The sequence below is a fragment of the Macrobrachium rosenbergii genome, chromosome 21 (genome assembly GCF_040412425.1).
Source record: "Macrobrachium rosenbergii isolate ZJJX-2024 chromosome 21, ASM4041242v1, whole genome shotgun sequence".
NCBI lineage: Eukaryota > Metazoa > Arthropoda > Malacostraca > Decapoda > Palaemonidae > Macrobrachium > Macrobrachium rosenbergii.
Window position 1 is genome coordinate 15,019,890 of NC_089761.1, and position 25,000 is coordinate 15,044,889.

At 39.7% G+C, this 25,000-nt stretch overlaps 1 protein-coding gene across 4 annotated transcripts in view; it reads right to left on the minus strand.

Moving 5' to 3' along the window:
- Window positions 1–25,000, minus strand: part of LOC136849696 (uncharacterized) — a 220,607-nt gene that overhangs the window by 28,889 nt on the left and 166,718 nt on the right. The window contains exon 1 of one of the 4 annotated variants that reach the window (XM_067123046.1): window positions 8,996–9,100. The exons of 2 other annotated variants lie outside the window; for them this stretch is intronic. In XM_067123046.1, the coding sequence (XP_066979147.1) occupies window positions 8,996–9,085 (90 nt within the window). In that variant the 5' untranslated portion in view covers window positions 9,086–9,100. Of the gene's footprint in view, window positions 1–3,108; window positions 3,373–8,995; window positions 9,101–25,000 lie in introns of those variants that run through there. One more of the 4 variants, XM_067123045.1, reaches the window with a different exon arrangement.

A 25,000-nucleotide genomic window follows, 5' to 3' on the forward strand; every position in this document is an offset into this window, starting at 1 on the left:
ATAACTTTGGCTTAGAATTTGGGAATATCTATTCTGGAATCATATTTATTGAGTGGACGATCTTACGTTGATGCTAACAAAGTATAGCACACACACACACATATATATATATATATATATATATATATATATATATATATATATATATATATATATATATATATATATATATATATATATATATATATATATATAAACAAGCGCCTTCCGGTAATCAGCAAGATCAGGTCGCTTGGCCCATGGCCTTTTTGGGCTCACAGCTGACGTGTGTGTGTGTGTGTTTATCATGTATGTATGTGTATGTATATAATACATATACATACACACAATATATATATATATATATATATATATATATATATATATATATATATATATATATATGAATACTTGAGTAACTAATATACTCTATAGTTTATATCATGTTTCATTGCCCACGATATTAGACATGCAAACATACAAACATTATCTATGTGTGTGTGTGTGTGTGTGTGTGTGTGTGTGTGTGTGTGTGTGTGTGTGTGTGTGTGTGTGTGTGTGTGTTGCATCTCGAAAACAGAAATGAACAGCACCCTGTCGCACTCTGCGTCGCACACTCATATCTGGTGTCAAAGGGAAAAAAATATGAAAACGCTTGAGCAGAAATGGAGAGAAATAAAAAAAAAGCATCCCTTGTGCAATGGGATGTTGCCAAGCTCCTTTTGCAAGGGAGACAGTAGCTGTTGCTGATGCAGCAAAAGAGTCAGTCTCCTGTTGCAACGCCTTTCATGCCGGTGTCGCTCTGGCAAGGAGTGACCAAGGACAGTAGGACATGGGGTGGGGGTGGGGGGTGAGAGAGAGGAAGAGAAGGACGACACACAAGTACGCTAACGCCAGAGCTGCTACTGGTCGTGGTTTCCTCGTGAAGAGATCGCATACGTACAGGTCTAAACAGTTTTATTAAAACACAAGAGTAAATACACAAACCTTTAATGATAATGATAAATAAAAAACAACAATAACATTAAAAATGAAAAATACTTTAAAAATCATAAGCACTAAGTGGACTATCATAACGACAGAAAAAATATAAAAAATACTCAACTCCGCGACTCCCAGACGCGCACATCCACTACACTACACCATAACATTATATATCAACACCTGAGAGGATCCATTAACCGGCCCCCTCCCCTTCTATCCCATCCCCCTCTTTAACCTAGGTAACCTTGACTGGAATATACACTATGTGGAGGATACGGCATCCAAAACAAACTCATGCCTGCTACTCAAAAGTACCAATAAAGTTTTTTTATTATTATTTTTCAAATTACGATCCTTGAGCAGGTTGACTGGAATACCGCCACCTAAATATAATACCAAATTCGTTCCCTTTAACTTCTCTCTCTCTCTCTCTCTCTCTCTCTCTCTCTCTCTCTCTCTCTCTCTCTCTCTCTCTCTCTCTTCTGAAAAACGATAAAAACTAAATCCTCCGCACCTTTACGTAACCGAATCAAATCATTCGTTCGAATATTAATCAAACCCTTTAGTCGGACTTTCCCCACAAGTCGCTTCTCATCACAAGTGACTCACTCATCCGGTTTCTCTTCCCCTCCCCTTCCACCAGATAAATAAACGGTCGTATAAAATAATAAATACATTATTTTATATAAATAATGCTCGGTAGTGCGTACTCGCGCCGCGTACCTAGTCTTTCCGAGCAACGTGTTTTGTGGCGGGTAAGATTTGTCGTTACGTAAGTATTTTAATGGAGGCTGGATGGAAAAAAAATAGAGTTTGTTCTTGTGCGTAGAATAATTTATCATCCAGAGAGAGAGAGAGAGAGAGAGAGAGAGAGAGAGAGAGAGAGAGAGAGAGAGAGAGAGAGAGCACTGAATCTGGATAAAAAAAAAGCTGTGGTGTTAAGGGAAGACGAAGTATTCATACATTTTCCAGTGAAACAATAATGTTGGACTCCTAAAGTAACCATAAATGTAGTTGCAATCGTCATTGATTTTAACTACGACACAATGTGTAAACTAAGCTAGACAGATTTATGTCGGTATGACTAAATGACATTATTTTCAGAGTCAACATCTACCACATTCCAATAATTATCAGTGATTACTCAGCTATATACCTCATAAATCAAGAACAGTTCCCGATAAGCGATAACTTATCTAGTTCACTGCAGCTTAAAGAGACTTCAACCCCGTCCTCTAGCTCCAACCCCTGAATAATAATAATTATAATTATAATAACAATCCACTATATAACAAATCTATGTTTATGTTAGGAGACCTTCTAAAAGCCCGCTGACCCATTTTCAATAACAACAACAACAACAACAACAACAAAAAAGTGTAACATGAAACGCGGAAGGTTTTCCACGCCGAGTGCACGTGTACCCGACGCTGGCGCTAGCGTGGCTCAGCCTGATAATGATGATGCTGAGCTCTATAGCGTGCCTGACAGCGCCAAGTCCAACTATGATAATTGCTAAGCTCGCCCTGGAGAGCGAGTTTCTTCTTCCCCTGCTACGCCAACCACCATCAACACAAACCCCTTTTCTTCTTACCCCACCACACAAAAAAAAAACACCTCACTTCTCTTCCTCCCCGTCATCTGCACCACCGCAGGTCCCACCCCCACCCCCACCACAAAAAGTACGACAAAAAATTTCAAGTTCTCCACCTGCTCTTCCCGACTCTTCCTACATGCTCCGTTCTAACTTAACTCTCGTCGAGTCTCTTCGTTTATGTTTTCTTTACACAGCAACTTTCAAATTCGATTATATCTGATCAAACGAAGCTCGCTGATGATTTCCGCTCGTTCCGATCAAATGTAAATTCAAGAAAAATCGCAATTTCTTCATCACTTCTTACTAAGTGATAATTTAAAACACTATTTCTTCCGATCTTTCTGATTGTATTGTAAATATACCTAACTCATTACACAACTGTCAAATGAGCAGATCGGTCTCTCTCTCTCTCTCTCTCTCTCTCTCTCTCTCTCTCTCTCTCTCTCTCTCTCTCTGGAAAAATGTTGAATCATTCGCGTCATCTCTCGTAAGGTATAAAAAGCGTTAACGAGTCATGAAAAAAAGGAAATATCAAGTGCTATACGAACCACTGCGTCGAACCTGCTCCACGACCAAAGAATGTGTCTTTGAGTGTTCCTGTTGCCCTTCAACCGAGGACGCAAGCAAGTGACCTGGAGCAAAAACCAGAGAGAGAGAGAGAGAGAGAGAGAGAGAGAGAGAGAGAGAGAGAGAGAGAGAGAGAGAGAGAGAGAGAGAGAGCTGAAATCTTTCAAACCTTTGTAAGGAAACTGAATAATGTACAGAAGTGAGTTTAAATTAACAAACGAAAACGTCATTACTAAAAAAAAAAAAAACGAGCAAATGCGGATTACTATGCAAAATTCTCAATCTTTAAGGGTACTAATTACGACCAATACGTCAGCCCCTGGAAGTTTGATGAATATACTACAGCATCTCATCGCACAGGAATAATCTCAATTGCGCGAGTTAATGTAACTGTGGGCGTAACTGGAAAGACCATATATTTTATAGGATGTAAAGTGAACCAAGGAAACGTGATGAATTTCAAACATGAACTGGTGCACCTCAAAAGCTTCATGAAGTCCCAGCGTAACATCTGCCACACCAGAAGGGACTCTTGTACTTCCCGGCGTAACGTGCACACACCACAACAGCGGAGGAACCTGCAACGAAGGAGATACTCGAAATTCTCCACACCAGGGGAGTTTCATTACTAAATATCATCCTAATCCTTCCATCAGCTGTACTCTGGGGAGTTGCTGAAATCTCCCTGCAGCTTATCATCACAATAACGACGGTCTGTGTACATAATTACTAGCGTAAGTTTTGTGTACATCAAACGAAACCGCAACAAGCAGCAACGTATATAGAACCAGTAGGATTTGATGACTCAGTTCAGCCTTGCACAACCAAGTACATTAATTAGCAAGTATCCGCTGGTTGTTTCCGATTTCGAACCAAGATCCACAATCCTCCAACGTTGAGGGACGCCCATTCATTATTTATCCCACCCGAAGGACAAGGGTAAAGACGAGATTTCACACGTGATCCTACAGTATTCGCTTTTAGCAATTAGCAAACTAAGGCTTATGTAAACAATAATTACTTTGATTGATAAAAAAAAATCAATTACTGCGGCTCTTTATGCCTTCTCACAATTTACGCATCGTTAAGCCCTTGTTTACACGTTAACAGCCACTATTTGCTGCTTTTTAACCTTTTTAACCTGGCTAAGTCGAAGAAAAATAAAGTACCAATTTCCTCCTGCTTAATCCCTTAAAATAAGCAGGGCCTTACTTTTTTTTAAGAATAAATAAGCTCCAATGAAGAATAATTCTAGTTTTCTACACGACGCAGATTTGGCACAAGGAATATCGCACAACCCTTTCATTACCCCTCAAAAGTCAACTATAATCTGTCCACTAAACAACCAGGCCCCATAAAAAACCCCTTCACCTACGTCATTCTTCACTGCCATTAGGGTACCACGCGCCAAAACCACCACCGTAGTAGACAACAGAGTAGCTACAACAGCTGGAGGGGTAGGCCATAGCAACCATGCCATACTTCCATTTCAATCAACTGACTTTAACAAATAAAAAACAAATAAGGAGAGAGAGAGAGAGAGAGAGAGAGAGAGAGAGAGAGAGAGAGAGAGAGAGAGAGAGGCGGTACCTAAACAAATTTATTAAAGCATAAACCTGTCTAAACATGTTTAAATAACACGAAAGAAGTGTTGGTTTCCAGATTTACATGAAGAAATTATGCAGTTTTCAAGCGTTAAAATCACTTGAGCCAGAACCAACAAGGCTCTTAACAGACTTGCTAACGAAAAGTTCGAAATGATCACGTATTGCATTTCAAATGTTATGTCATGAGTTGTGACCACACTTCACGATTTTCACAACCATGCTAATTTCGGATTGCTGTTTTCTGCCGTAGAGAGAGAGAGAGAGAGAGAGAGAGAGAGAGAGCACAGGAAATGCAGAAGTTCGTACTAAAATATAACAATACCTCATGTACAATGCACGTCTCGCTTGACCAAAGACGTACATACATAGAGTATATACATACATACATATATACCACGAGCCACCATCGACAGACCAAGGTCACTTCAAAGCCAGAAACAGTAGTAATGGTGGCGCAAAAAATACAAGCCTTTGTACTCGAACTACAAGGAAGAAAAACATGGGCATGAAATGCTTTAACAAAAAATAAATGATAGATAGGAGGGAAGATAGGCTGGAGCCACGGAAGGGGCATGGAGTGGGAAGACTGGGTAGTGGACGAGGGGAGCTGGAGGGAAAGGGGGCTAATAAACGAGGCAGGTAGTGGATGGAATCACTGGTGAAGGGAGATGTAGTGGATGAAATAGACTGTGGAAGGGAAGGGAGTATTGAAAGAAAGAAAGGGTGAGAAGAAAAGCTACTAAAAAGGGGAAAGGAAGATGAAGGTAATTAAGAAAGGTAATGAAGAAAAGGGCAATTGAAAAAGACACGCGGTTCAATTGGGATAACGAAAGGGAAGGAAAGAGACCAGGAGAATCGAAACGAAAATGAAGGAGAAAAACAGGGTAATAGAAGGGGAAAAGAGTACTGGAAGGGAGGGTGAGTGGAGAAGGAGTTATTGATGAGAGGGGAAGGGGGTAGCAGAGGAGCATGATTGGGAAACTGCACCGCATCGCTTCGCGTGCTGGCTTAGTTTGTGTGTGTGTGTGTGTGTGTGTGTGTGTGTGTGTGTGTGTGTGTGTGTGTGTGTGTGTGGTGGCAAGTCTAAATGCAAAAAGCAAATTACCCGCTTTGGGCTTTAAAAGTCAGAGCTCTTGGATTAAGGGCTGCCCAAAATTCTGGACCGCCCCCCCCCCCACCACACCTCACGGAACCCCTCGTTTTTCCTCAGCAAACTACGTACTTCGTTTCTTTACGAAGACGACGCCTACGCGCTGATGTTTCGCATTCACGCTACCAAGTGAGGATATTACCCCATCATCATCATCCACAGGAAAATGGAAAGGAAGGAAAGGAGCAAGAACCACACCGGTGGCGAAAGCGGCAACTAGGAAAGTAATACTAATACTACTACTACTACTACTACTACTGCTACTGCTACTACTACCACTACTACTTCTAATAATAATAATAATTATTATAATCAGTAACCACGTCTTTGCATACCTACATCAGAGAGCCTACTTTTGCCTTCAATCCGATTTGAAGTCAGAAACGCCTTTCAAATATCTCTTTCATACGAAGATCATAAAGCCCTTCAATTACCTTCCTTCTCGAGATAAAAAGATGGCGAAAAAAAAATCTGGAAGTCTTATTAGGTCTCTCTTTCATTTTAAACAGCGGAAACTTTTCCTGAATTTTGTGTCTCTTTCAGCGGGATAAAAAGAGAGAAGGGGAAAAAAGCGAGGAGACATTCACAAATCTCATCATCTTTCCCGCGAGAATAGTCAAGTCCTTTCAGAAGATGCGACGGTCCTAAAACTCGTGAGATTGGCTAGAGAGAGAGAGAGAGAGAGAGAGAGAGAGAGAGAGAGAGAGAGAGAGAGAGAGAGAGAGAGAGAGAATTATTCATCCTATCAAGTATAGAGAAAGTAGGAAAGAATAATGAAATCTAAGATGACAAATTCTCACATTTTGTTTCGAGGACTGAAAATAATGAACTGCTCTGTATTCTTCCCTTCAGGATATACTTTTATTTGGAGTAACACATACACACACAGTCTTCACTAACATATCATTATTTTCTAAATTCGGTTTTTACATTAAAACTCCTACACATATCATACAGGAAACCAACACCACACCCAACACTCCCAACGTGACAATTCAAACCTGAGGTCCCTCCAAAGGCAAAAGTAAAATTATGATAATCGGTACCACGAGAACCGTGACCAAACACACGTACAAAGGAATTTTTTTCGACAAAATATAACGAAGAGAAAACTTAAGATTACATATTTGGCACTGATAGAATAGTTCCTTTCGCGTAATTCACATCACATACTATGACGCTACCTCAGCATTAGGGGTACTCAAGTCTGAGGAAATCATTCTGTAATGCTGCCTATCCATACGGTAATATCACGCTTACACATACTTCTCACGATGTCAAGACGTATTTAGGAGAGAACACAAAACGCATGAGGCGAACAGCCAATTACCTTGCAAGCTTACATCACAATGTCACTCACACAAGGGAAAATCAAATGTAAAACGAGTCGTCCAAAATACATAATTCTACAAGCGCTCTATAATTACCCTTCATAATATGGGACGAAAAACGTAAAATACCGTCAATAAATGATGAACAACGAAGAATGGAATTTATCGAAAAACGGAACATGGTATGGATGTGGTCCTATGAACATAATCATACATACACACATACACACACACACACACACACACACACACACACACACACACATATATATATATATATATATATATATATATATATATATATATATATATATATATATATATGTGTGTGTGTGTGTGTGTGTGTGTGTGCTGTGTATATGTATGTGCATGTGTGTGTAAATATGTATAAACATCTTTCACTGGCATACAAATAACGTGCATCACTACCTCAATGCGAGTTAAAATACTTGAATGAAAACCGAAAACGAAATCTGTAGCACTGTAACTTTCGTTCCTAATTCTCGGAGTGGAAAAAAGAGAAAACTTTACCCCACACGCTATTGTAACAAAATACTGGAATAAGAAAAAAAAGAAACAAAGATAACTGGACGACTCCGCAGGGGAGATCGCCATATGGAAACATCGGAGTTTCGATCCAGCACCGCCTGAGGAATGGGCAGATGCTGGTATACAGTAACCTCCTTGGTATACAGTATCTAGCTGCTGCGGCTTGGAAGACTCCGCCCTCTCTCTCTCTCTCTCTCTCTCTCTCTCTCTCTCTCTCTCTCTCTCTCTCTCTCTCTCTCTCTCTCCAAAGACAACCATGCAATATGTTCCAGATCATCTTTGTTGGCGGATCTGGAATAAGGAGAGGGAGCCACAGTTTCAGAGGCCGCCTTAATTAAGTTGACAACTAAGGAAAAATGACAATGGGAAAATAATTTCTTGTCAGCTTACGGTATAGGCCGTACATGACTCTCAATTCCTGAGGTTTGGGGCAATATTCTTGAATGTTACAGATACCAGCGCTTCAATACACTACCTTATATTTTGCCAAAATCACTTCCAAGTCTAGAGCTCCTGACCACTCAGCCCCCACCCCCAACCCCAATTATATAAAAAATAAATTGGAATTTTTCCACGATGACATTACAAATTAAAGTAGCTTCAACAATACTTCATAGTCAACCCTTATTTTCTCATTATTTTTTCCGGGATCTACGATACTCTAAAGGTGATTTTTTTTTATCGTAGCAATACTGACAAAATTTAAGCAAGGCTTCTGAGGAAAGATGATGTCTGCTCGGACAGATCTAGAGCCAACGAAGACACAGGCGTCTCATTAACGGAACAAATTGCTGGTCAAGAAACTCAACCCCTTGATATTTATACAAGCAACAGGCTTCAGGGGAGGAGGCTAAAATAATGTGGCGTTTCCCATTGTGGGATTTCTTCAGAAGATTTTTCATGCTCGAAGGTTTTCGGTTTCACAAAGAAAATAATAATATTAATAACACTTCATTTGAGCTCATGGCCTTACACAAATACAAATTGCAAATACAATCGAAAATAGAAAGTAATATTTAAAAGGTTGAACAACTACACTCCAACAACAACAACAACAACAATAATAATAATAATAATAATAATAATAATAATAATAATAATAATAATAATACATTATGTCTACAGCATTCTACTGGCTTTCCGGGTCTAACTGCCGTTGACATTTAAGTCCTGCGTTCAGTTGCAAGTTTCAAGCATTACTTTATTGAACAACCTAAATTTTCACCCTCACAGTGGTCATCGAAGTTTTTATGCCAATAACGTGCGTGGATTTCATCACTGAATACCCATCCAAGTCATGGCCACACTTAATGTTGCTCATCTCCACAGGTCGAAACATACTGTACCAACAAAGGGAACAAGTTACGAAATGGTCATCTGTGTCGTGCAACAGTCCAGGGGTCCATACCAAGCCTCTTGTCTCCTACAACACCTTTACTGCACGTGCTGACACAAAGCTGGTTTAATCTAAACTAACCATTATCTTCTGCAAGGCCTTCATGGGTGGTCACCCGCCCAAGTGCCACCAGCGATCAACGTTAATGTTCTTTTGATTATGCAGTACATAAACAGATGCATGTACGCGGAACATCTCATGAAATCTGCAAACAAAAGCTTAACAAGCAGCTAACACGAACACCCTATTAACTTACTTCCCCGAAAATATGAAAAAAGGGCACAATCAAAACTGTTCCTCCTAACACTGGAAAGAGCACGAAGAGTGGATGGAGGTGGTGGGGAGGGGGGAGAGGGAGAGGGAGAGGGAGAGGGAGAGGGGGAGGAGGAGGAGGAGCAGGTAGCGACAAAAGTGACAATGGTCCGACGCGACTATTTTTAGGCGCGACCCCCGTTCCCCCCTCCCTCTTTATTTGTAGCCTGGGTAATCAGTTAAAGGGAAGGAGGCGGTTATACCAGACTCTTGCCGTACCGCCTACCCGGCAGGAGTTCCCGAATTCAAGCATACGCACAGCCACTGCATGAAGGAAGGCAATAATGCTACACCAGACACTGGCCATTATGCTTTGTCTTTGAGACCATTAAGGACGTCTGTAAATATGAATCTATGACAGACACAACAAAGTTCAGGTTCAATTTACTAGTTCGTTAGACGGTGGTAAAATTATTAAAATGACGAATTAAGCAACAATAAAAAGTTTATATAACGCCACAAGCCCTTTTCTTCCCAAGAAATATCTGGGTAGGAAGAGAAAGTTCCCAACACGTGAAAGGAGGCTGTTAACAAAATTTATTCATCAACTGTTTTCGTCCCTTGAGATAGCCCCAGAGATGGACACCTTTCAAAATACTACTTCTACTACTACTACTACGACGACGACGACTACTAATACTACTAAATAATAATACTACTACTAAATAATAATAATAATAATAATAATAATAATAATAATAATAATAATAATAATGCCATTGTTGCCGCCGTCATAATCATCATCTTCCCCATTACTTCGACTACTACCAGGATACTAAATGCTCTTTAAAGAACGAAATCAAGGGCCGCTCCCCTCGCGGTTAATTAGCGCTAAAGCATTAATTTGCCGACCACACTGCAAGCAGCCAGAACCGGGGAGGTGGAGGGTATAGATGGTGAAGTCGCTCGAATCTTCAGTATCCACACCGTCGTCTTCGATTAAAAGGTCTATTTGTTTGGCAGAGAGAGAGAGAGAGAGAGAGAAATGGAAAACATGACATTAGCTGAAAGATGAGAAAACTAGAAGTAATTTGAAAGTAAAATATCAGACTATTGTAAAGGATGCAAATAAGAAGGAAAACAGGCGAACAAAAGCGAAACGAAAGGAGATTTTAAGTACAATGATGAAGAATTTGAGTGAGAACAAAGAAGGAAACGGTGGTGGCAAAAATGATTAAAAATAAGAACCACTGCACAGAGAAGAAAGATACCCACTCGAAATCATTTTAAGAACAAAGAGAACGGATTTTGTAAAGAAATCATACTGTAATAAAAGAATACGCTGAGGATAATAATGATAAAGGATTAGATAATGGATGGAAATTAGATGGAGAGTATCTATTGAACTGAAGAAAAGGAGTATGCACCAAAGGATGATTGAGTGGCAATGGAAAATAAAAAATTGATAATTAATCGTCAGTGGAAAAAGAAGGGTGATGATAAAAGAACAGAATAAGTAAACGTCACTTGTAATAAAATGTTTAAAAGTTAGCTTAGGAAAAAGAAAAAATTATATGAAAAACTGCCGTAGGAAAAATAAAGTACTTCATATAAAAAAACAATAAAAATACGCCTTATGTAATGCAAAGTTTATTGAAATAAGCTTTATGTAATGCAAAGTTTATCACAAGTCTTAAAATACGATGCATAAATTTCAAGAGAACTTTCCAGCTACTAAAGTACTGTAACAGTAACTCCCAGACAGTAACTTCCAGACATGGCCGTGACGTCCCCCCGCCCTCCCACAACCCACACGCACACACAAACACACACGGGCACGTTGAAGGCTCCCTGCGAAGAAAGCACCTTTAAAGTGGGCTAAAAAGGAGCCGGTCGATCGAGGTGTAACGGTCAATTCTTCTATGTTTCGGATTTCCTTCAGACGCAGATGTCAGGCTTTTAAAAGAGACAGTCTTGATAACCGCGACTTTTGAATGCAGATCTGATTACTGTCACTTTCTCAACATCATCAATAACAACGACAGCAACCAGGAAAGTTTACTTCCTAATCAGACCTTCACAGAAGATATAAATCTACCCAACCTGAAAAAAATTTACCCCATGCAATTTAATCGCAATTTCCCCAGTAGTTGTAACAGAAGGGCGCATGAAGTCAACCTATCAGTCAATCCGCATCCAACAAAGATTCTCATCACTCATGACTGAGAGGAGCATGAAGGTTGGGGGGGGGGAGATGAAGGGGAGGGGGAGAAAGAACAGAAGCGACCACTGTAATCTTATCATTTAACAGACCTGTCTCTTTTCTTATCTAATCGAATTTTCATCAGAGGGTTAAGTAATACCCGGCCCCAACAAGCGTTACCTTCCCCTCCTGCAATCGTGATGGTGGGCGTATGCAGTGTTAGAACCGCCATCCTCCTCCCGCCCAAGGGTGGGAGGCGCTTCGATGTAACATGCACTATGTAATTTTGGAGGACCTCGAGATGCTGCCCAGGTGTCAGTCAGCACGTGTCGTGTTTGCCCTCGACGCCAAGTAATTTTGCTCTGTTCTATTACTACACAGTGCATTTGTGAGGTAAGCTGTACTTTCAGTCTGTCAAGTACGCAAAAGCATGCTTCTTAAAGGAGTTCAAATCCTTAACATTCAAGCAATGTGTAAGATCGCTGTCTCTGGCTGAATGATAAGTTCGAATAGTTTCTGGAAATATTTGGGCAGGTCAGATAAAAAGGAGTGATTCTCTAGATATAAAAAAAATCTGTTTTCTAATAATACTACAGAACACGGATGTCTAAATTACAAAACGCAGGTCATAAAAGAATTGATTCTCTAAATATAAAAACAAAATTCAGTTTTCTAATAATACTAGAGAACACGGATGTCTAAATTATAAAACGTAGGTCAGATAAAAGAAGCGATTCTCTAGATGTAAAAACAAAATTCTGTTTTTTAATAATACTAACGAACATCAACTTGTCTAAATTAAAAAACGTAAATTCAATTACTTATCAAATGTAAGTCAACAAAATTCACCGGACAAAACAACATAAAAGTTTAGACGTCTGTAATGTATATACTGAATCAATCACAACGTTGTTAAACACTATTTCCGCAGAAATGTGCACAAAATAAAAATCCCCTTACTTTTTCAACTCAAGTCAAATGTTTACACATACCAGCATATGGCTCTAGATCGAGGTAAAGAGCTTTAGAACAATTTGTAATCAGTTTGAAAAATCAATATACAACTGACATCTCCAAGCAGTATATACCAAATTAATATATGATATGAGAAGTGATCACCTATCCAAGTCACAGTCGTCATATGCGTAATTTCAGTGCTTGCATTTTTGTACATTTATCTATTACCTTAACATAGCATGGACACGTCCCCACAAATCTGGATACGTGTGAAATCATACGTCTAAAACACACAGGTGTGTTCGCGCCGTAAAGAACGACAAATGAATGGAATTACCTGTCCCCTCCGCTCGCCGTTTAACCCTTCTGCGACTTTAAATACCTGGGCTAAAACCCCAATTAACCAGAACGTTTGTTGGACACAATGGGGGATGACGAACGTCACCTGAGCATTAACTAAAACGCTTATTCTCAGAAATCTTCGCATGATCTAACAGTCCTCTGCTCGATTAAAAAATAAAAACTTGGATGAAAAAATGGGCACTCAAAGGCGAACTGCTGCGACATCGTCACTTCTAAGTGATTGAAATCGGCGCGAGGAAGATAAGGATTTACTTTTCTACAGACTTTTCTGGAGACTGTCTTCTTTTTTTGAGGGGCAATATGGTCTCCAAATTATATATATATATATACATACATACATACATACATACATACATACATACATACATGCATACATACATATATATATATAATATAAATATATATATACATATATGTATAAATTAAATGGCTAGAGAAAGAAATGAAATAATGCAACTGATCTTCGCGCAAACAAACACAAAGTAACCCAAGGTGGCGAAAGTTTTCGAATTCCTTTCTCAAACGTATCACAGACAACGTCCCATATATGTATAAATATTTGTGAATGTTGAAGAAAGAAAAAAAAAAAACGCAGACGGCAGCAGCCCATATCACGACCCAACGTCCAAATATGAATGGGACACAAAACAGCACCAAAACAGTGAGTGACATAACAATCCTTTGCTGTGTCCCTGCGTAAAAAGAAGCCAGTAAGGCATTTATATACTTTACACATAAGATAGCGGTAGATGGTCGCACGAATACTAAAGATGGACACATGCTCAAAGCGAAACATTCTCTCTCTCTCTCTCTCTCTCTCTCTCTCTCTCTCTCTCTCTCTCTCTCTCTCTCTCTCCTAAAACAATCCCGCTCTGATTTTTCCTATCTCACAGCCAACACGCAGTTACCCTGCCATTCCACTGTGGAGTGGTTAATTTTCCTTTCATAATCTCGAGTCACCTAACGCAGAAATGATCCTGTGATACCAACTACAACAATAACAAATATTAATAACAGTAATAACAGACATAAAAAATCTGCAATAACACAGCGTGGACCGCCTAATTCATGAACACCAGACCAGGCACCAAAATACAAGCCGACCTGAAACTTCACCTAAGCCAACCATCATCACCATCATCATCAAACCAAAAGAGCCGAACAGAGGCGGGGCTAACCAGAGCCTGGTTTATAACCACAACCCGGTTTTAACCAGACCCAAGGAGATTTAAACCTTGGACGCCGACTTCACTCGGCGATTCAAACTTCCTTAACCATTCCACTCAAGAACGTGGTCCTCGGAGATATGACAACTTCCTCCTCCTCCTCCCTCCTCCTCCTCCTCCTCCTCCTCCTCCTCTCTCCAATCGGCGCGTCCCCAAGATGCTACCAATTTCCTCGTTTAAATCTATTTTTTCAAAAGTTGGCCAATGGAAGGGACAACCCGTTTCCTATACGGTTAAGGAAAAACAGGAAGAACAGCTTTTCGGCATAGATACAAACAGATACAACTAAGGGAATTCGCATGATGAACTCTTTCTCTGCTTCAAATGTCATTTTATCGGAAAGTATAATCCAGTCAACAACAATTCCTATCTTTACAATTAAAGAACTGACTCGATAATTACTAATGCGCAGTTTAACCTGACCCGCCTCCATACTCTCTCTCTCTCTCTCTCTCTCTCTCTCTCTCTCTCTCTCTCTCTCTCTCTCTCTCTCAAATGAATTCATATTCATTATTTTCCCAGCTACTGGCTAATGAGCGAGAGCTTGGGATTACCCAGGTGCAATGCAACACCTGACCCACGCGTTGCGAATGCATTGGAAAATGAGGGAATTTGAGGGACCCGGTCGTTATTTCCACTCAAACAATAAACAAAACAAGGATTATTCACACCGATGATAGATGAAAGAAAGTTTACAAAGGGAAACCCAACGTTCTCTCTCTCTCTCTCTCTCTCTCTCTCTCTCTCTCTCTCTCTCTCTCTCTCTCTCTCTCTCTCTACATGTACAAACCCACACATATTTTCCATACAAAAAAAAAACCCTCTTCCTCCAAAACAAAGGAAAACAAACGAAACATACATACAATATACAAAAATATGTGTGTTTGTGTGTGTGTGTGTGTGTGTGTTAGGGGGGGGCAATAGTTTCCCACTAAAGAGACACAGCAAAGGAAACATAAAACACTGTATTGATAATAAACAAACACACCAAATGGTACTGACAGAAAGAAAGAATAGAGAGGAGGAAAGGGACACTAGGCGAACTGAGGGTCTTGTTTGGGGAGGGGGAGGGGAAAGGATGATACAGGGGAGAGAGGTTAATCCTTTTTGAAAATCCCATCCGTGAGGCTCCGTCCATGACACCTAAAAATCCCATAAAAAAGAAAATAATCCATCAACAGTTTGCATAATCCTCTTTGCTCAGATATATAAAATTATTTTTTTTCTTTTGTAATTGGAAATATAAATTGGATAGGGTGAAGAGCACAGGTTAATTACGAAATAGTTTTTCTGGCAACCAGTTGCAGAACCTAGAATTCACAAAGACGGAGTAACCCCCAACCTCTTTTTGCTGGAAAACCTGCTTAGGAGGAATAATACTTTCGTCCAGAAACTGCTGTAGATACATTAAAATGACTAGTGTTGAGAGAGAGAGAGAGAGAGAGAGAGAGAGAGAGAGAGAGAGAGAGAGAGAGAGAGAGAGAGAGAGAGAGAGAGAGAGTTTTGTGTTTCATTTTTGACCCTCTTCTCCAAAATGTGGTACTTTAACATAAAAAAAGAGGAAAAGACCAAAAACGTAATTTTCAATCAAAGACAAAGTTCTATATCTCACATACCTACGACGGAGACAAGACAAAAACAAAAAAAAACCGACATCTCATAAAAAAATAAATACATCTACTCAGTGGACGTCCTGCTATTGTAAGTGACGGAAATGTACACAGTTAAATTGCACGCAAACGCTTTTTTTTTTTTTTTTTTTCCTCAGGGTCTTCGTCTGTGTAAGAGCAGACGGAAAAAGCTACTTTGTAGTCTACGAATTCGTGCCAAAGAATTTGTAAACAAACAAAATTCACACAATACTAAGTGGATTCAGATTAACACCCACGAATGCAGATTTATTTTCATCTCACTTTGCCAGCTGGTGATGAAGCATCAGATTAAGTCTCGAAACCGTGAGTTCGAGTATTGCTTTAGCAAGTCTATTCATCAGAAACGCCGTTTCGCGCAATAAATGATTATGTATGTGTATGAGTTTCCATGACGAGAGGATATGTCGACGCACGGGCTATTTTTGTTGACAATTATTGCAGACTCACGCTTGCATAAATACACATATGTTTATAACCGTTGAAAAAAGTAAGCAACAGAATTGCGACATCAGATGTTCCAGATCATTAAGATAAGCATATGCCCAGGAACCTCCAGCATCAGTAATGAGGGAAAAATACGGTCAGGAGGATGCTCATGAATGCTAATAGAAACCTGTGTCAGCATATCCTAGGCTCAAGATTATCATGGCAGTTGTGACTAGAAAAACACTGGCATGAACGAGATGTGCATGGCACAACTGGTTGACCTTTTATATTAAAAGAAAAAAAAATGGACCTGATAAATAGAGCAGCCTGACCACAGAAACCCTTCTAATGGCTGCCAGTGTTCCAGCAAAGTGAAATCCATGTGAATCCGAATTAACCGTCAATATAAAGTAAAAGGCAAAGAGGTAAATGAGCATATTGAGATAATTCCATATAACTAACTCTTTACTCTTGTTGAAATACACTTGAAAGATCGTCTTTCTATTAAATGTAAAACACGAACAATGTCAGCAATATGAGAGAGGAAGAAATAGAGAGCTAACTTACAGAATCCTTGCGCAACAAACTGTCAAAATCCTTTATACTTGAGATCTTACTGGAAATCCCCACAATACCTCGTCATTACGACTTCAGGTTTTTCCTAAAACATCAAAACCAACTTTGTGTGTAATGTGTACTCAAATAATAAAAGTTGTTCCTAATGACATTCCACTGATAGGACAAAGCTCTCATGTAGCTAAGAACTGAAAGCTTACTTACCAGATTAATTTGTATTTAAGGGAGTATAAAAGCCTTCAAAAATGTGTCTATCTAAAAATTGAACACAAAAAGCCTCAAAACTGCCACGCTATGAAGCCCCCGACAGATACTAAACACAGCTGCCTTTCCCGTCCATTCTCGGACTTAAAATCTAAAACCTAAGGTCTGCTGCATCCCTTTCCTCTGAGTAGCATGAAAAAAGGGGTTCAAAAACCTAAAGCTGTGAAATGCACCCCCTAACTACTTGGAATATGCAAAGCTGAGTTTTCCCAATATTTAGTTTGTTTTATACGTCCCTATCTCATTTGAAAACGCAAAGCAATTTTCTGTGTTCCCATCCCCTTGAGAGTAATAAAGGAGAGAGAGAGAGAGAGAGAGAGAGAGAGAGAGAGAGAGAGAGAGAGAGAGAGAGAGAGAGAGTTTCCTGCGCGTTTCCTTTACGAAAAGCCCACAACTAGCCTAAATGCTCAGCAACATAAATAAATGAATAAACAAAACCTGAGTGTTACGCCCTTGTTCCTTTGAAATACATCGACCCAGCATTTAAAAATGGTTGCTTTCTACACAGTCTTCCCTGAAATGCATCATACCCCAAGCTAAAAATATGGGGGGGGGGAAGCTGCTTTCAACGTGCCTGTCAACCTGAAAGAAACAAAACCCAACGCCTCACGATACGCCTTTCCTCTCACGCTTTGCTGCTATCTCGACAAAACGATGGTGGTGCAGTGATGGCGCTGATATTTCCATACTCATTGGTAAAAGGATGAGTGATATGGTAGTGTGTGTGTGTGTGTGTGTGTGTGTGTGTGTGTGTGTGTGTGTGTGTGTGTGTGTGTGTGTGTGTGTTTGCAACTAGAGGAAAATGACTAGTGTTGAGAGAGAGAGAGAGAGAGAGAGAGAGAGAGAGAGAGAGAGAGAGAGAGAGAGAGAGAGAGATTTCAATGTTAAATTTTTCATACATTTTATATATAGTATAATTCCGTAAAAAAAAAAATTGCTGTAAATACATGAAAATGACATGGGTTTTAAAAGATGAGAGAGAGAGAGAGAGAGAGAGAGAGAGAGAGAGAGAGAGAGAGAGAGAGAGAGAGAGAGAATAAATGAAAAGGGAGATGGAAGCCATACTGGTAGCCACTAGGGCCATGGTTCAGGGAATGGGTTTTGCTGGGCTTTCTCTCTGACTGAACTTTATATAATTAAGTCACGAAACAAGTGAGCAAGTAACACAGCTAATAAACATAAAAGGCAGAACAAATAGGTAAAAATATTAAACTTATTTTTCAACACAATAAATCGAAAAGAACTTGTAAATATATATGTACCGTATATGTGTATGTATATATATATATATATATATATATATATATATATATATATATATATATATATACAAACGTTTGGTTAATCACATTTACTATTAGTTGGCTTTATTTTTATAAAGTAAAGGTGGCGGTTTTTAATTTTTAGTTTGAAAAAAATAGCGTTTTCAATATTTAGATCTGTATTGCGTGAGTTTCATTTTTATGCAGAGTTCCTCTCAAGAACTTGAAAGGAAACGTGCATAAAAATGAAACTCACGTAATGCAAATCTAAATATTGAAAAGACCATTTTTCAAAATAAAAAAAAACACCACCTTTACTTTATAAAAATAAAGCCAACTAATAATAAATGTGATTAACCAATCATTTTGTGTGTATGTGTGTGTGTGTATATATATATATATATATATATATATATATATATATATATATATATATATATATATATATATATATATATATATATATATATATATATATATATATATATATATACACACACACACACATGGGAATCATTGCAGAACTTCGAAGTTGGAAACATCTCGAGTAAAAGTGGTCTCATTAAGAAAAGCGTCCTTCACTGATCCTTAAGAAAAGCGTCCTTCACGGACCCTTAAGAAAAACGTCCTTCAGCGACCCTTAAGAGAAGCGTCCTTCACGGACCCTAAAGAAAAGCGTCCTTCACCGACCCCTGAAAAAAGCGTCCTTCATCATCTCTTAAAAAAAGCGTCCTTCACCGAACCTTAAGAAGAGCGTCCTTCACCGACCCTTAAAAAAAGCATCCTTCACCGAACCTTAAGAAAAGCGTCCTTCACCGAACCTTAAGAAAAGCGTCCTTCACCGACCCTTAAAAAAAGCGTCCCTCACCAACCCTTAAAAAAAAAGCGTCCTTCACCGACCCTTAAGAAAAGCGTCCTTCACGGGCCCTTAAGAAAAGCGTCCTTCACCGACCCTTAAGAAAAGCGTTCTTCACCGACCCTTACGAAAAGCGTCCTTCACAGACCCTTAAGAAAAGCGTCCTTCACGGACCCTTAAGAGAAGAGTCCTTCACAGACCCCTAAGAAAAATGTCCTTCACCGACCCTTAAGAAAAACGTCCTTCACGGACCCTTAAGAAAATCGTCCTTCACCGAACCTTAAGAAAAGCATCCTTCACCGACCCTTAAAAAATGCGTCCTTCACCGAACCTTAAGAAAAGCGTCCTTCACCGACCGTTAAGAAAAGCGTCCTTCACCGACCCTTAAGAAAAGTGTCCTTCACCGAACCTTAAGAAAAGCGTCCTTCACCGACCGTTAAGAAAAGCATCCTTCACCGACCCTTAAAAAAAGCGTCCTTCACCGAACCTTAAGAAAAGCGTCCTTCACCGACCCTTAAGAAAAGCGTCCATCATCGACCGTTAAAAAAGCATCATCCTTCACCAACCCTTAAGAAAAGCGTCCTTCACCGACCCTTAAGGAAAGCGTCCTTCACCGACCCTTAAGAAAAGCGTCCTTCATCGACCCTTAAGAAAAGCGTCCTTCATCGACCCTTAAGAAAAGCGTCCTTCATCGACCCTTAAGAAGAGCGTCCTTCACCGACCCTTAAGAAGAGCGTCCTTCACCGACCCTTATGAAGAGCGTCCTTCACCGACCCTAAAGAATAGCGTCCTTCACCGACCCTTAAGAAAAGCGTCCTTCACCGACCCTTAGGAAAAGCGTCCTTTACGGACCTTTAAGAAAAGCGTCCTTCACGGACCCATCCATCGCATAACTAACCTAACGGATAACTACAAAATCACGAGAAGATATTCGAAGACAAAAAAAAACAGTATCATTTGAGAAATTCCGACGTGCCGTTTAGAGATACTTTGCATACTCATAAAGCTAAAGAGGTAGTGATTTTGCGTGTACGTATATGTGCTCTTAAATTTTATGAATGAATGAATGAATGAATGAATGAATGAATGAATAGAAACCATTTAATGCCAAATTAATTTGGCAAATAAATACACAACAGTAACAGTATTCGTAGTGTGTGTGTGTGTGTGTGTGTGTGTGTGTGTGTGTGTGTGTGTGTGTGTGTGTGTGTGTGTGTGCGTGCGCGCGTATGTGTTTGTGTGTGTATGTGTGTGTATGTGTGTTTTGTGCAATAATAACCACGAGCACACACAAAAAATTATTAACATAATGGACTACTTCTGAGACAAGAACTTTTTTCCACAGGACCTGTTATAACAATGTTTAATTAATAAACTTAATGTACTAGATAAACTGTTATCATTGTAAGCGTTCTAACCATCTGGAATAAAGTAACGTGTCTTATATACAGAGAGAGAGAGAGAGAGAGAGAGAGAGAGAGAGAGAGAGAGAGAGAGAGATATCCTCGCACATATGAAACTCAAGACTGGCGCCACTGTCCCCTGCAATTCGAAACTATTTCTCATCTCGGAGCTATATAAAAAGAAAATTTGATTCGAAGCAGTCTTCAGACTGATTTTTAAAAGATGCAACTCCCTCTTCTCTCTCTGGCCATCCCCATATGTGGTGCACTGTCGGCATTTACTAGAGATGTTTGCAGTGTCTCTTCCCCTTTTAGCTTGACCCAATGTCTAGCCCTTTACTTTACCTCCACTCCAGTAACCTGGCTGTCCAACCACTCCAACTCCCTCTTTCCATGTTTCAGGCGCCGAATAGCCGCAAGTGCTTCGCCTGACAACCTAAATCTCATAAAATGAAATCAAATCTCTCTGGTCATTTCATCGTCCTCAATAAAGGGCGGAATTTTAACTCGATCAGGTTACTTCCCAAGTCAAATCTGACAATACTGCTTTCAATAACCATCAAAAGCACCAACCCACATGGAGGAGGAGGAGGAGGAGGAGGGCCGCGAGAGTGATGGAACCGATCAACAGGTAATCTCCCAATGGTGTAACATCGGGGTTTACGGCTTCTAAAATAGATGCAACCTCTCACGTACGCAGTAAAATACGATTCGCTTAAACCAATGCGCACTTCACGATTTTTCAGATGGCGGTCGACAGGAACGAAGACTCCACTTCGAATACGAAAGCAAGCCTTTCATCGGTTTTAATGTTGTTTACTATACTAAACTCGAGCAGAACGCTAAGACAACAATACAAGTTAAAAATAACTAAGGTGATTAAATAATAATAATAATAATAATATAATAATAATAATAATAATAATAACACACAGTCTCGTCTTGGTGTAAGGTATGGTTTCCGGATACCATATACCTACAAACATTCATATATGCCGGAGCATCGACTTTCTTGTCACCCAATTTAAGCATCATAGTGTTTTACATCGATTGCCAGCGACAAGGAGGTGGCAGTCTGTCCAAAAATGATGTAACACCGGACTCCTAATATGAGAAGTCTGCCTACGAAACGTGAGATTCCACAGAACTTCAAATTATTCTGAAATAATTGGCACGTGTGTGTGTGTGTGTGTGTGTGTGTGTGTGTGTGTGTGTGTGTGTGTGTGTGTGTGTGTGTGTGGGGCAATGGCAGAAACACCACGTTCCTACCGGTGCCTGATAAAATTTCATATTAGATGACTGTTAAGGAAAAATTAGTCCACACTTCATGAAACTCCGAGAGACTGCACACACACAATATTACTGTTCCGAAACGAACGTCATGCAGTTACGGTAGTGGCAGAAAAAAAAAAAAAAAAGTAGTGTCCCTAAAGGACTAAAGGAAATGAGAAATTTTAAGGTGAAAAACTGAATGTCGCCTGAAATCGAAAAATTTATGGGGACATCTGTTTCCTAAATTCTTCTCAAATCAATGTCGTGATGGTGAAGCAGCGGTCGCTGCAGCAACACGTGCTTCCGAAGTTGCTAAAACCTCTTACAATTTTGCAAACTGTTCTCCTGAAAACGACAATACGGTAATAAATTACACATCTCTTACAAATATATTAAAATAAAAAAGAAGTCGTGGTTTCACCTTCGCTAAGGCTACGTTCATCAAACACTCAATATCTTCTACTCGCTCTAATAACGCCACCCGTCATGCCGAGTAATTCAATCGCTTTCCGCGATGAAGCAATCAAACAGGCACTTCCGGTGGAACGTGCGTGAAGCCTTCAAGAATATAATCTTGTCTGTCAACACGGAAATGGAGGATCAATGAGAGCAATCAAAAAGGAAGGAACAAAATACGCATGAACTGGGAAGGACGAGGAGTGTGTACTCAGGGTTAGTATCTCAAAATGTTTGGTAAAAATAATACAGTATTAAATCAAACAAATGCAAATAAACACGCACACAAAACTCCTTCTCTCCTTTAAAGCCAACTCTAAAAGGCTAAACAGTTTGATGGTGAAAAAACATCAAATATATACACACACATATATACACACATTTATATGTATATATATATTATATAATTATATATGTGTATATACAAATAAACATATACAATACATATATATATAATATATACTGTATATATATATAAATATATATATATAATATATATATATATATATATATATATATATATATATATATATATATATATATATATATATATCTTATGAGAGAGAGAGAGAGAGAGAGAGAGAGAGAGAGAGAGAGAGAGAGAGAGAGAGAGAGAGAGAGAGACTGTAATCTTTATAACACTGGGCGCCAGTAGGCTGTGAGTAAACAAATTACCTTAAGCTTACTTTCATAAAGCTTACTCACGTAATGCCAAGGATGCAATAACGAAATACCACGGAGGTCCGAAGGCGATGATGGCAGTGCCCAGGGCAAGGGATCAGAACTCAAAATCACCCCAGATTACGAACGCCCATTTCTCTCTAGGTTTTAAGACTTTTCATTTTCAATCTTTCATCATGTAACCTAAAGAGGAGACTTGACTACAAGAGAGAGAGAGAGAGAGAGAGAGAGAGAGAGAGAGAGAGAGAGAGAGAGAGCGTCAAGCAACCAAATGACCGCCAGGAATGAGGGCTTAAAATGAGGTCCACCGGTTAAGACATGACAGCCCAGAATTGAATACCATCATCTTTCACTGCTATGAGGGATTGCCTTATCTGACTGCGTGCCTTTATTCATTCATAAAGTAAAATATAATAACACCCGTTATTCGAGAGAGCAAATCTGGGCAAAGATTTATCAAGGTGGGCCAAATAAGGGGTCCGATCAACAAGAAACCTTATAAAGCTCTCCACGCCATTGAAAATACAGCGCGAATTTCTCAAGTGAAAATTGATAGGACAGGAGGAAGGGGACAAGGCAACGAAGTGCCACATCCAACACATTCCTCGCTTCATAATATCCTCGATCCTACCTCGCGGGTCGGGCAGGGACGGGATGGGATGGGGCGGGATGTGGTGGGACGTGGGAGGAGACCGGGCATGTCCCAAAGCAGCAGCAGCAGCAGCAGCCACGGCAGCACCAGCTACGAGATCGCATTCCTGAAGGGACAGATAAACGAGGTGGCTGAGAACCGGGGGGAAAAACTTGGGACGAAAACCAGTCCTCAAACAAGACGCAGAATCCATACCAACATAGAAGATTATCGCCCTAAACGACGCTGGTTAAGTAACTCACGATAAGGGCTCCGATGTCGAGAGACAAACATCACACTTAAATGATGTGCTAAGGAACCAGAAGGGAGGGGGAGGGGGGAGGTGGGATGAAATAGGGACAGAAACTGACAGAAAAGCATACCAACAAGGTGAGTTTAAAACCAGTTCATCCCGGGACTAGCCGGACACACACACACACACACACACACACAGTCGACTCTATCTCTTACGACATTTGAGTTTTTTTATCTTTTTTCTTTTTAAGATGATTAGGAATAACTCCTGTACTTCCTCGTGTCCCAGTTGATACACCCGGACTACGCACTCACGGCGTCGGTCATTAAGAGATTAAGGTAAAAGTTATAGGCTACCAGGAAGCGACACGCTAAATTTTTTGTACTACTGCTCATTGAGTAAATTCTCACGAAATTTATCATTTCAATTTTCACTTCTACATCATTTTTGATGACTGCCTTACTCCTGGCTACTTGATTTATTCCAAAACTTACAAAAACCTACATATCTGGCATAAAAATGTTGTTTTGTCACACTACTTTTATATGCACCTATGAAAGAACACCTACAAACATTTCCCAATACTGGTTACGAACATGCTGCGTCAATGATAAGAATTCAGGCTACCAATTTCTAAAGCAATTTTAGGGACTTTCATCACCTCATAAACGAAAACTTATTTCAACCCATCATATCATGGACAAGATCATTCAAGGAATCGCCCGCGCACGCACGCACACACACGCACGCACACACACACACACACACACACACCAAAAATGAGCCCTTACTCCGCGATGCGTAAGAAAGGAATGGTTAATAATCTCAAATATACTGGACCACCAAACATGCGTTCTCTGTAAGATAATATTAATGGAAAATATAATCGACGACGATATATCACAATAACAATTTTCATCACCACTAAAACAGAAACACAAATATCAGTATAAAGAGGAATAAAAATCACAGTTTCATCAAGACCAACATTAAGCAATGTGCCTTTCAAGAAAATCAATATGCCGGCATCCATAAATAGGAAACATCGCCTCTGCAATTGCTGTCTGCAACATCATTCCTATACCCAAGGAATCTGAACTATGA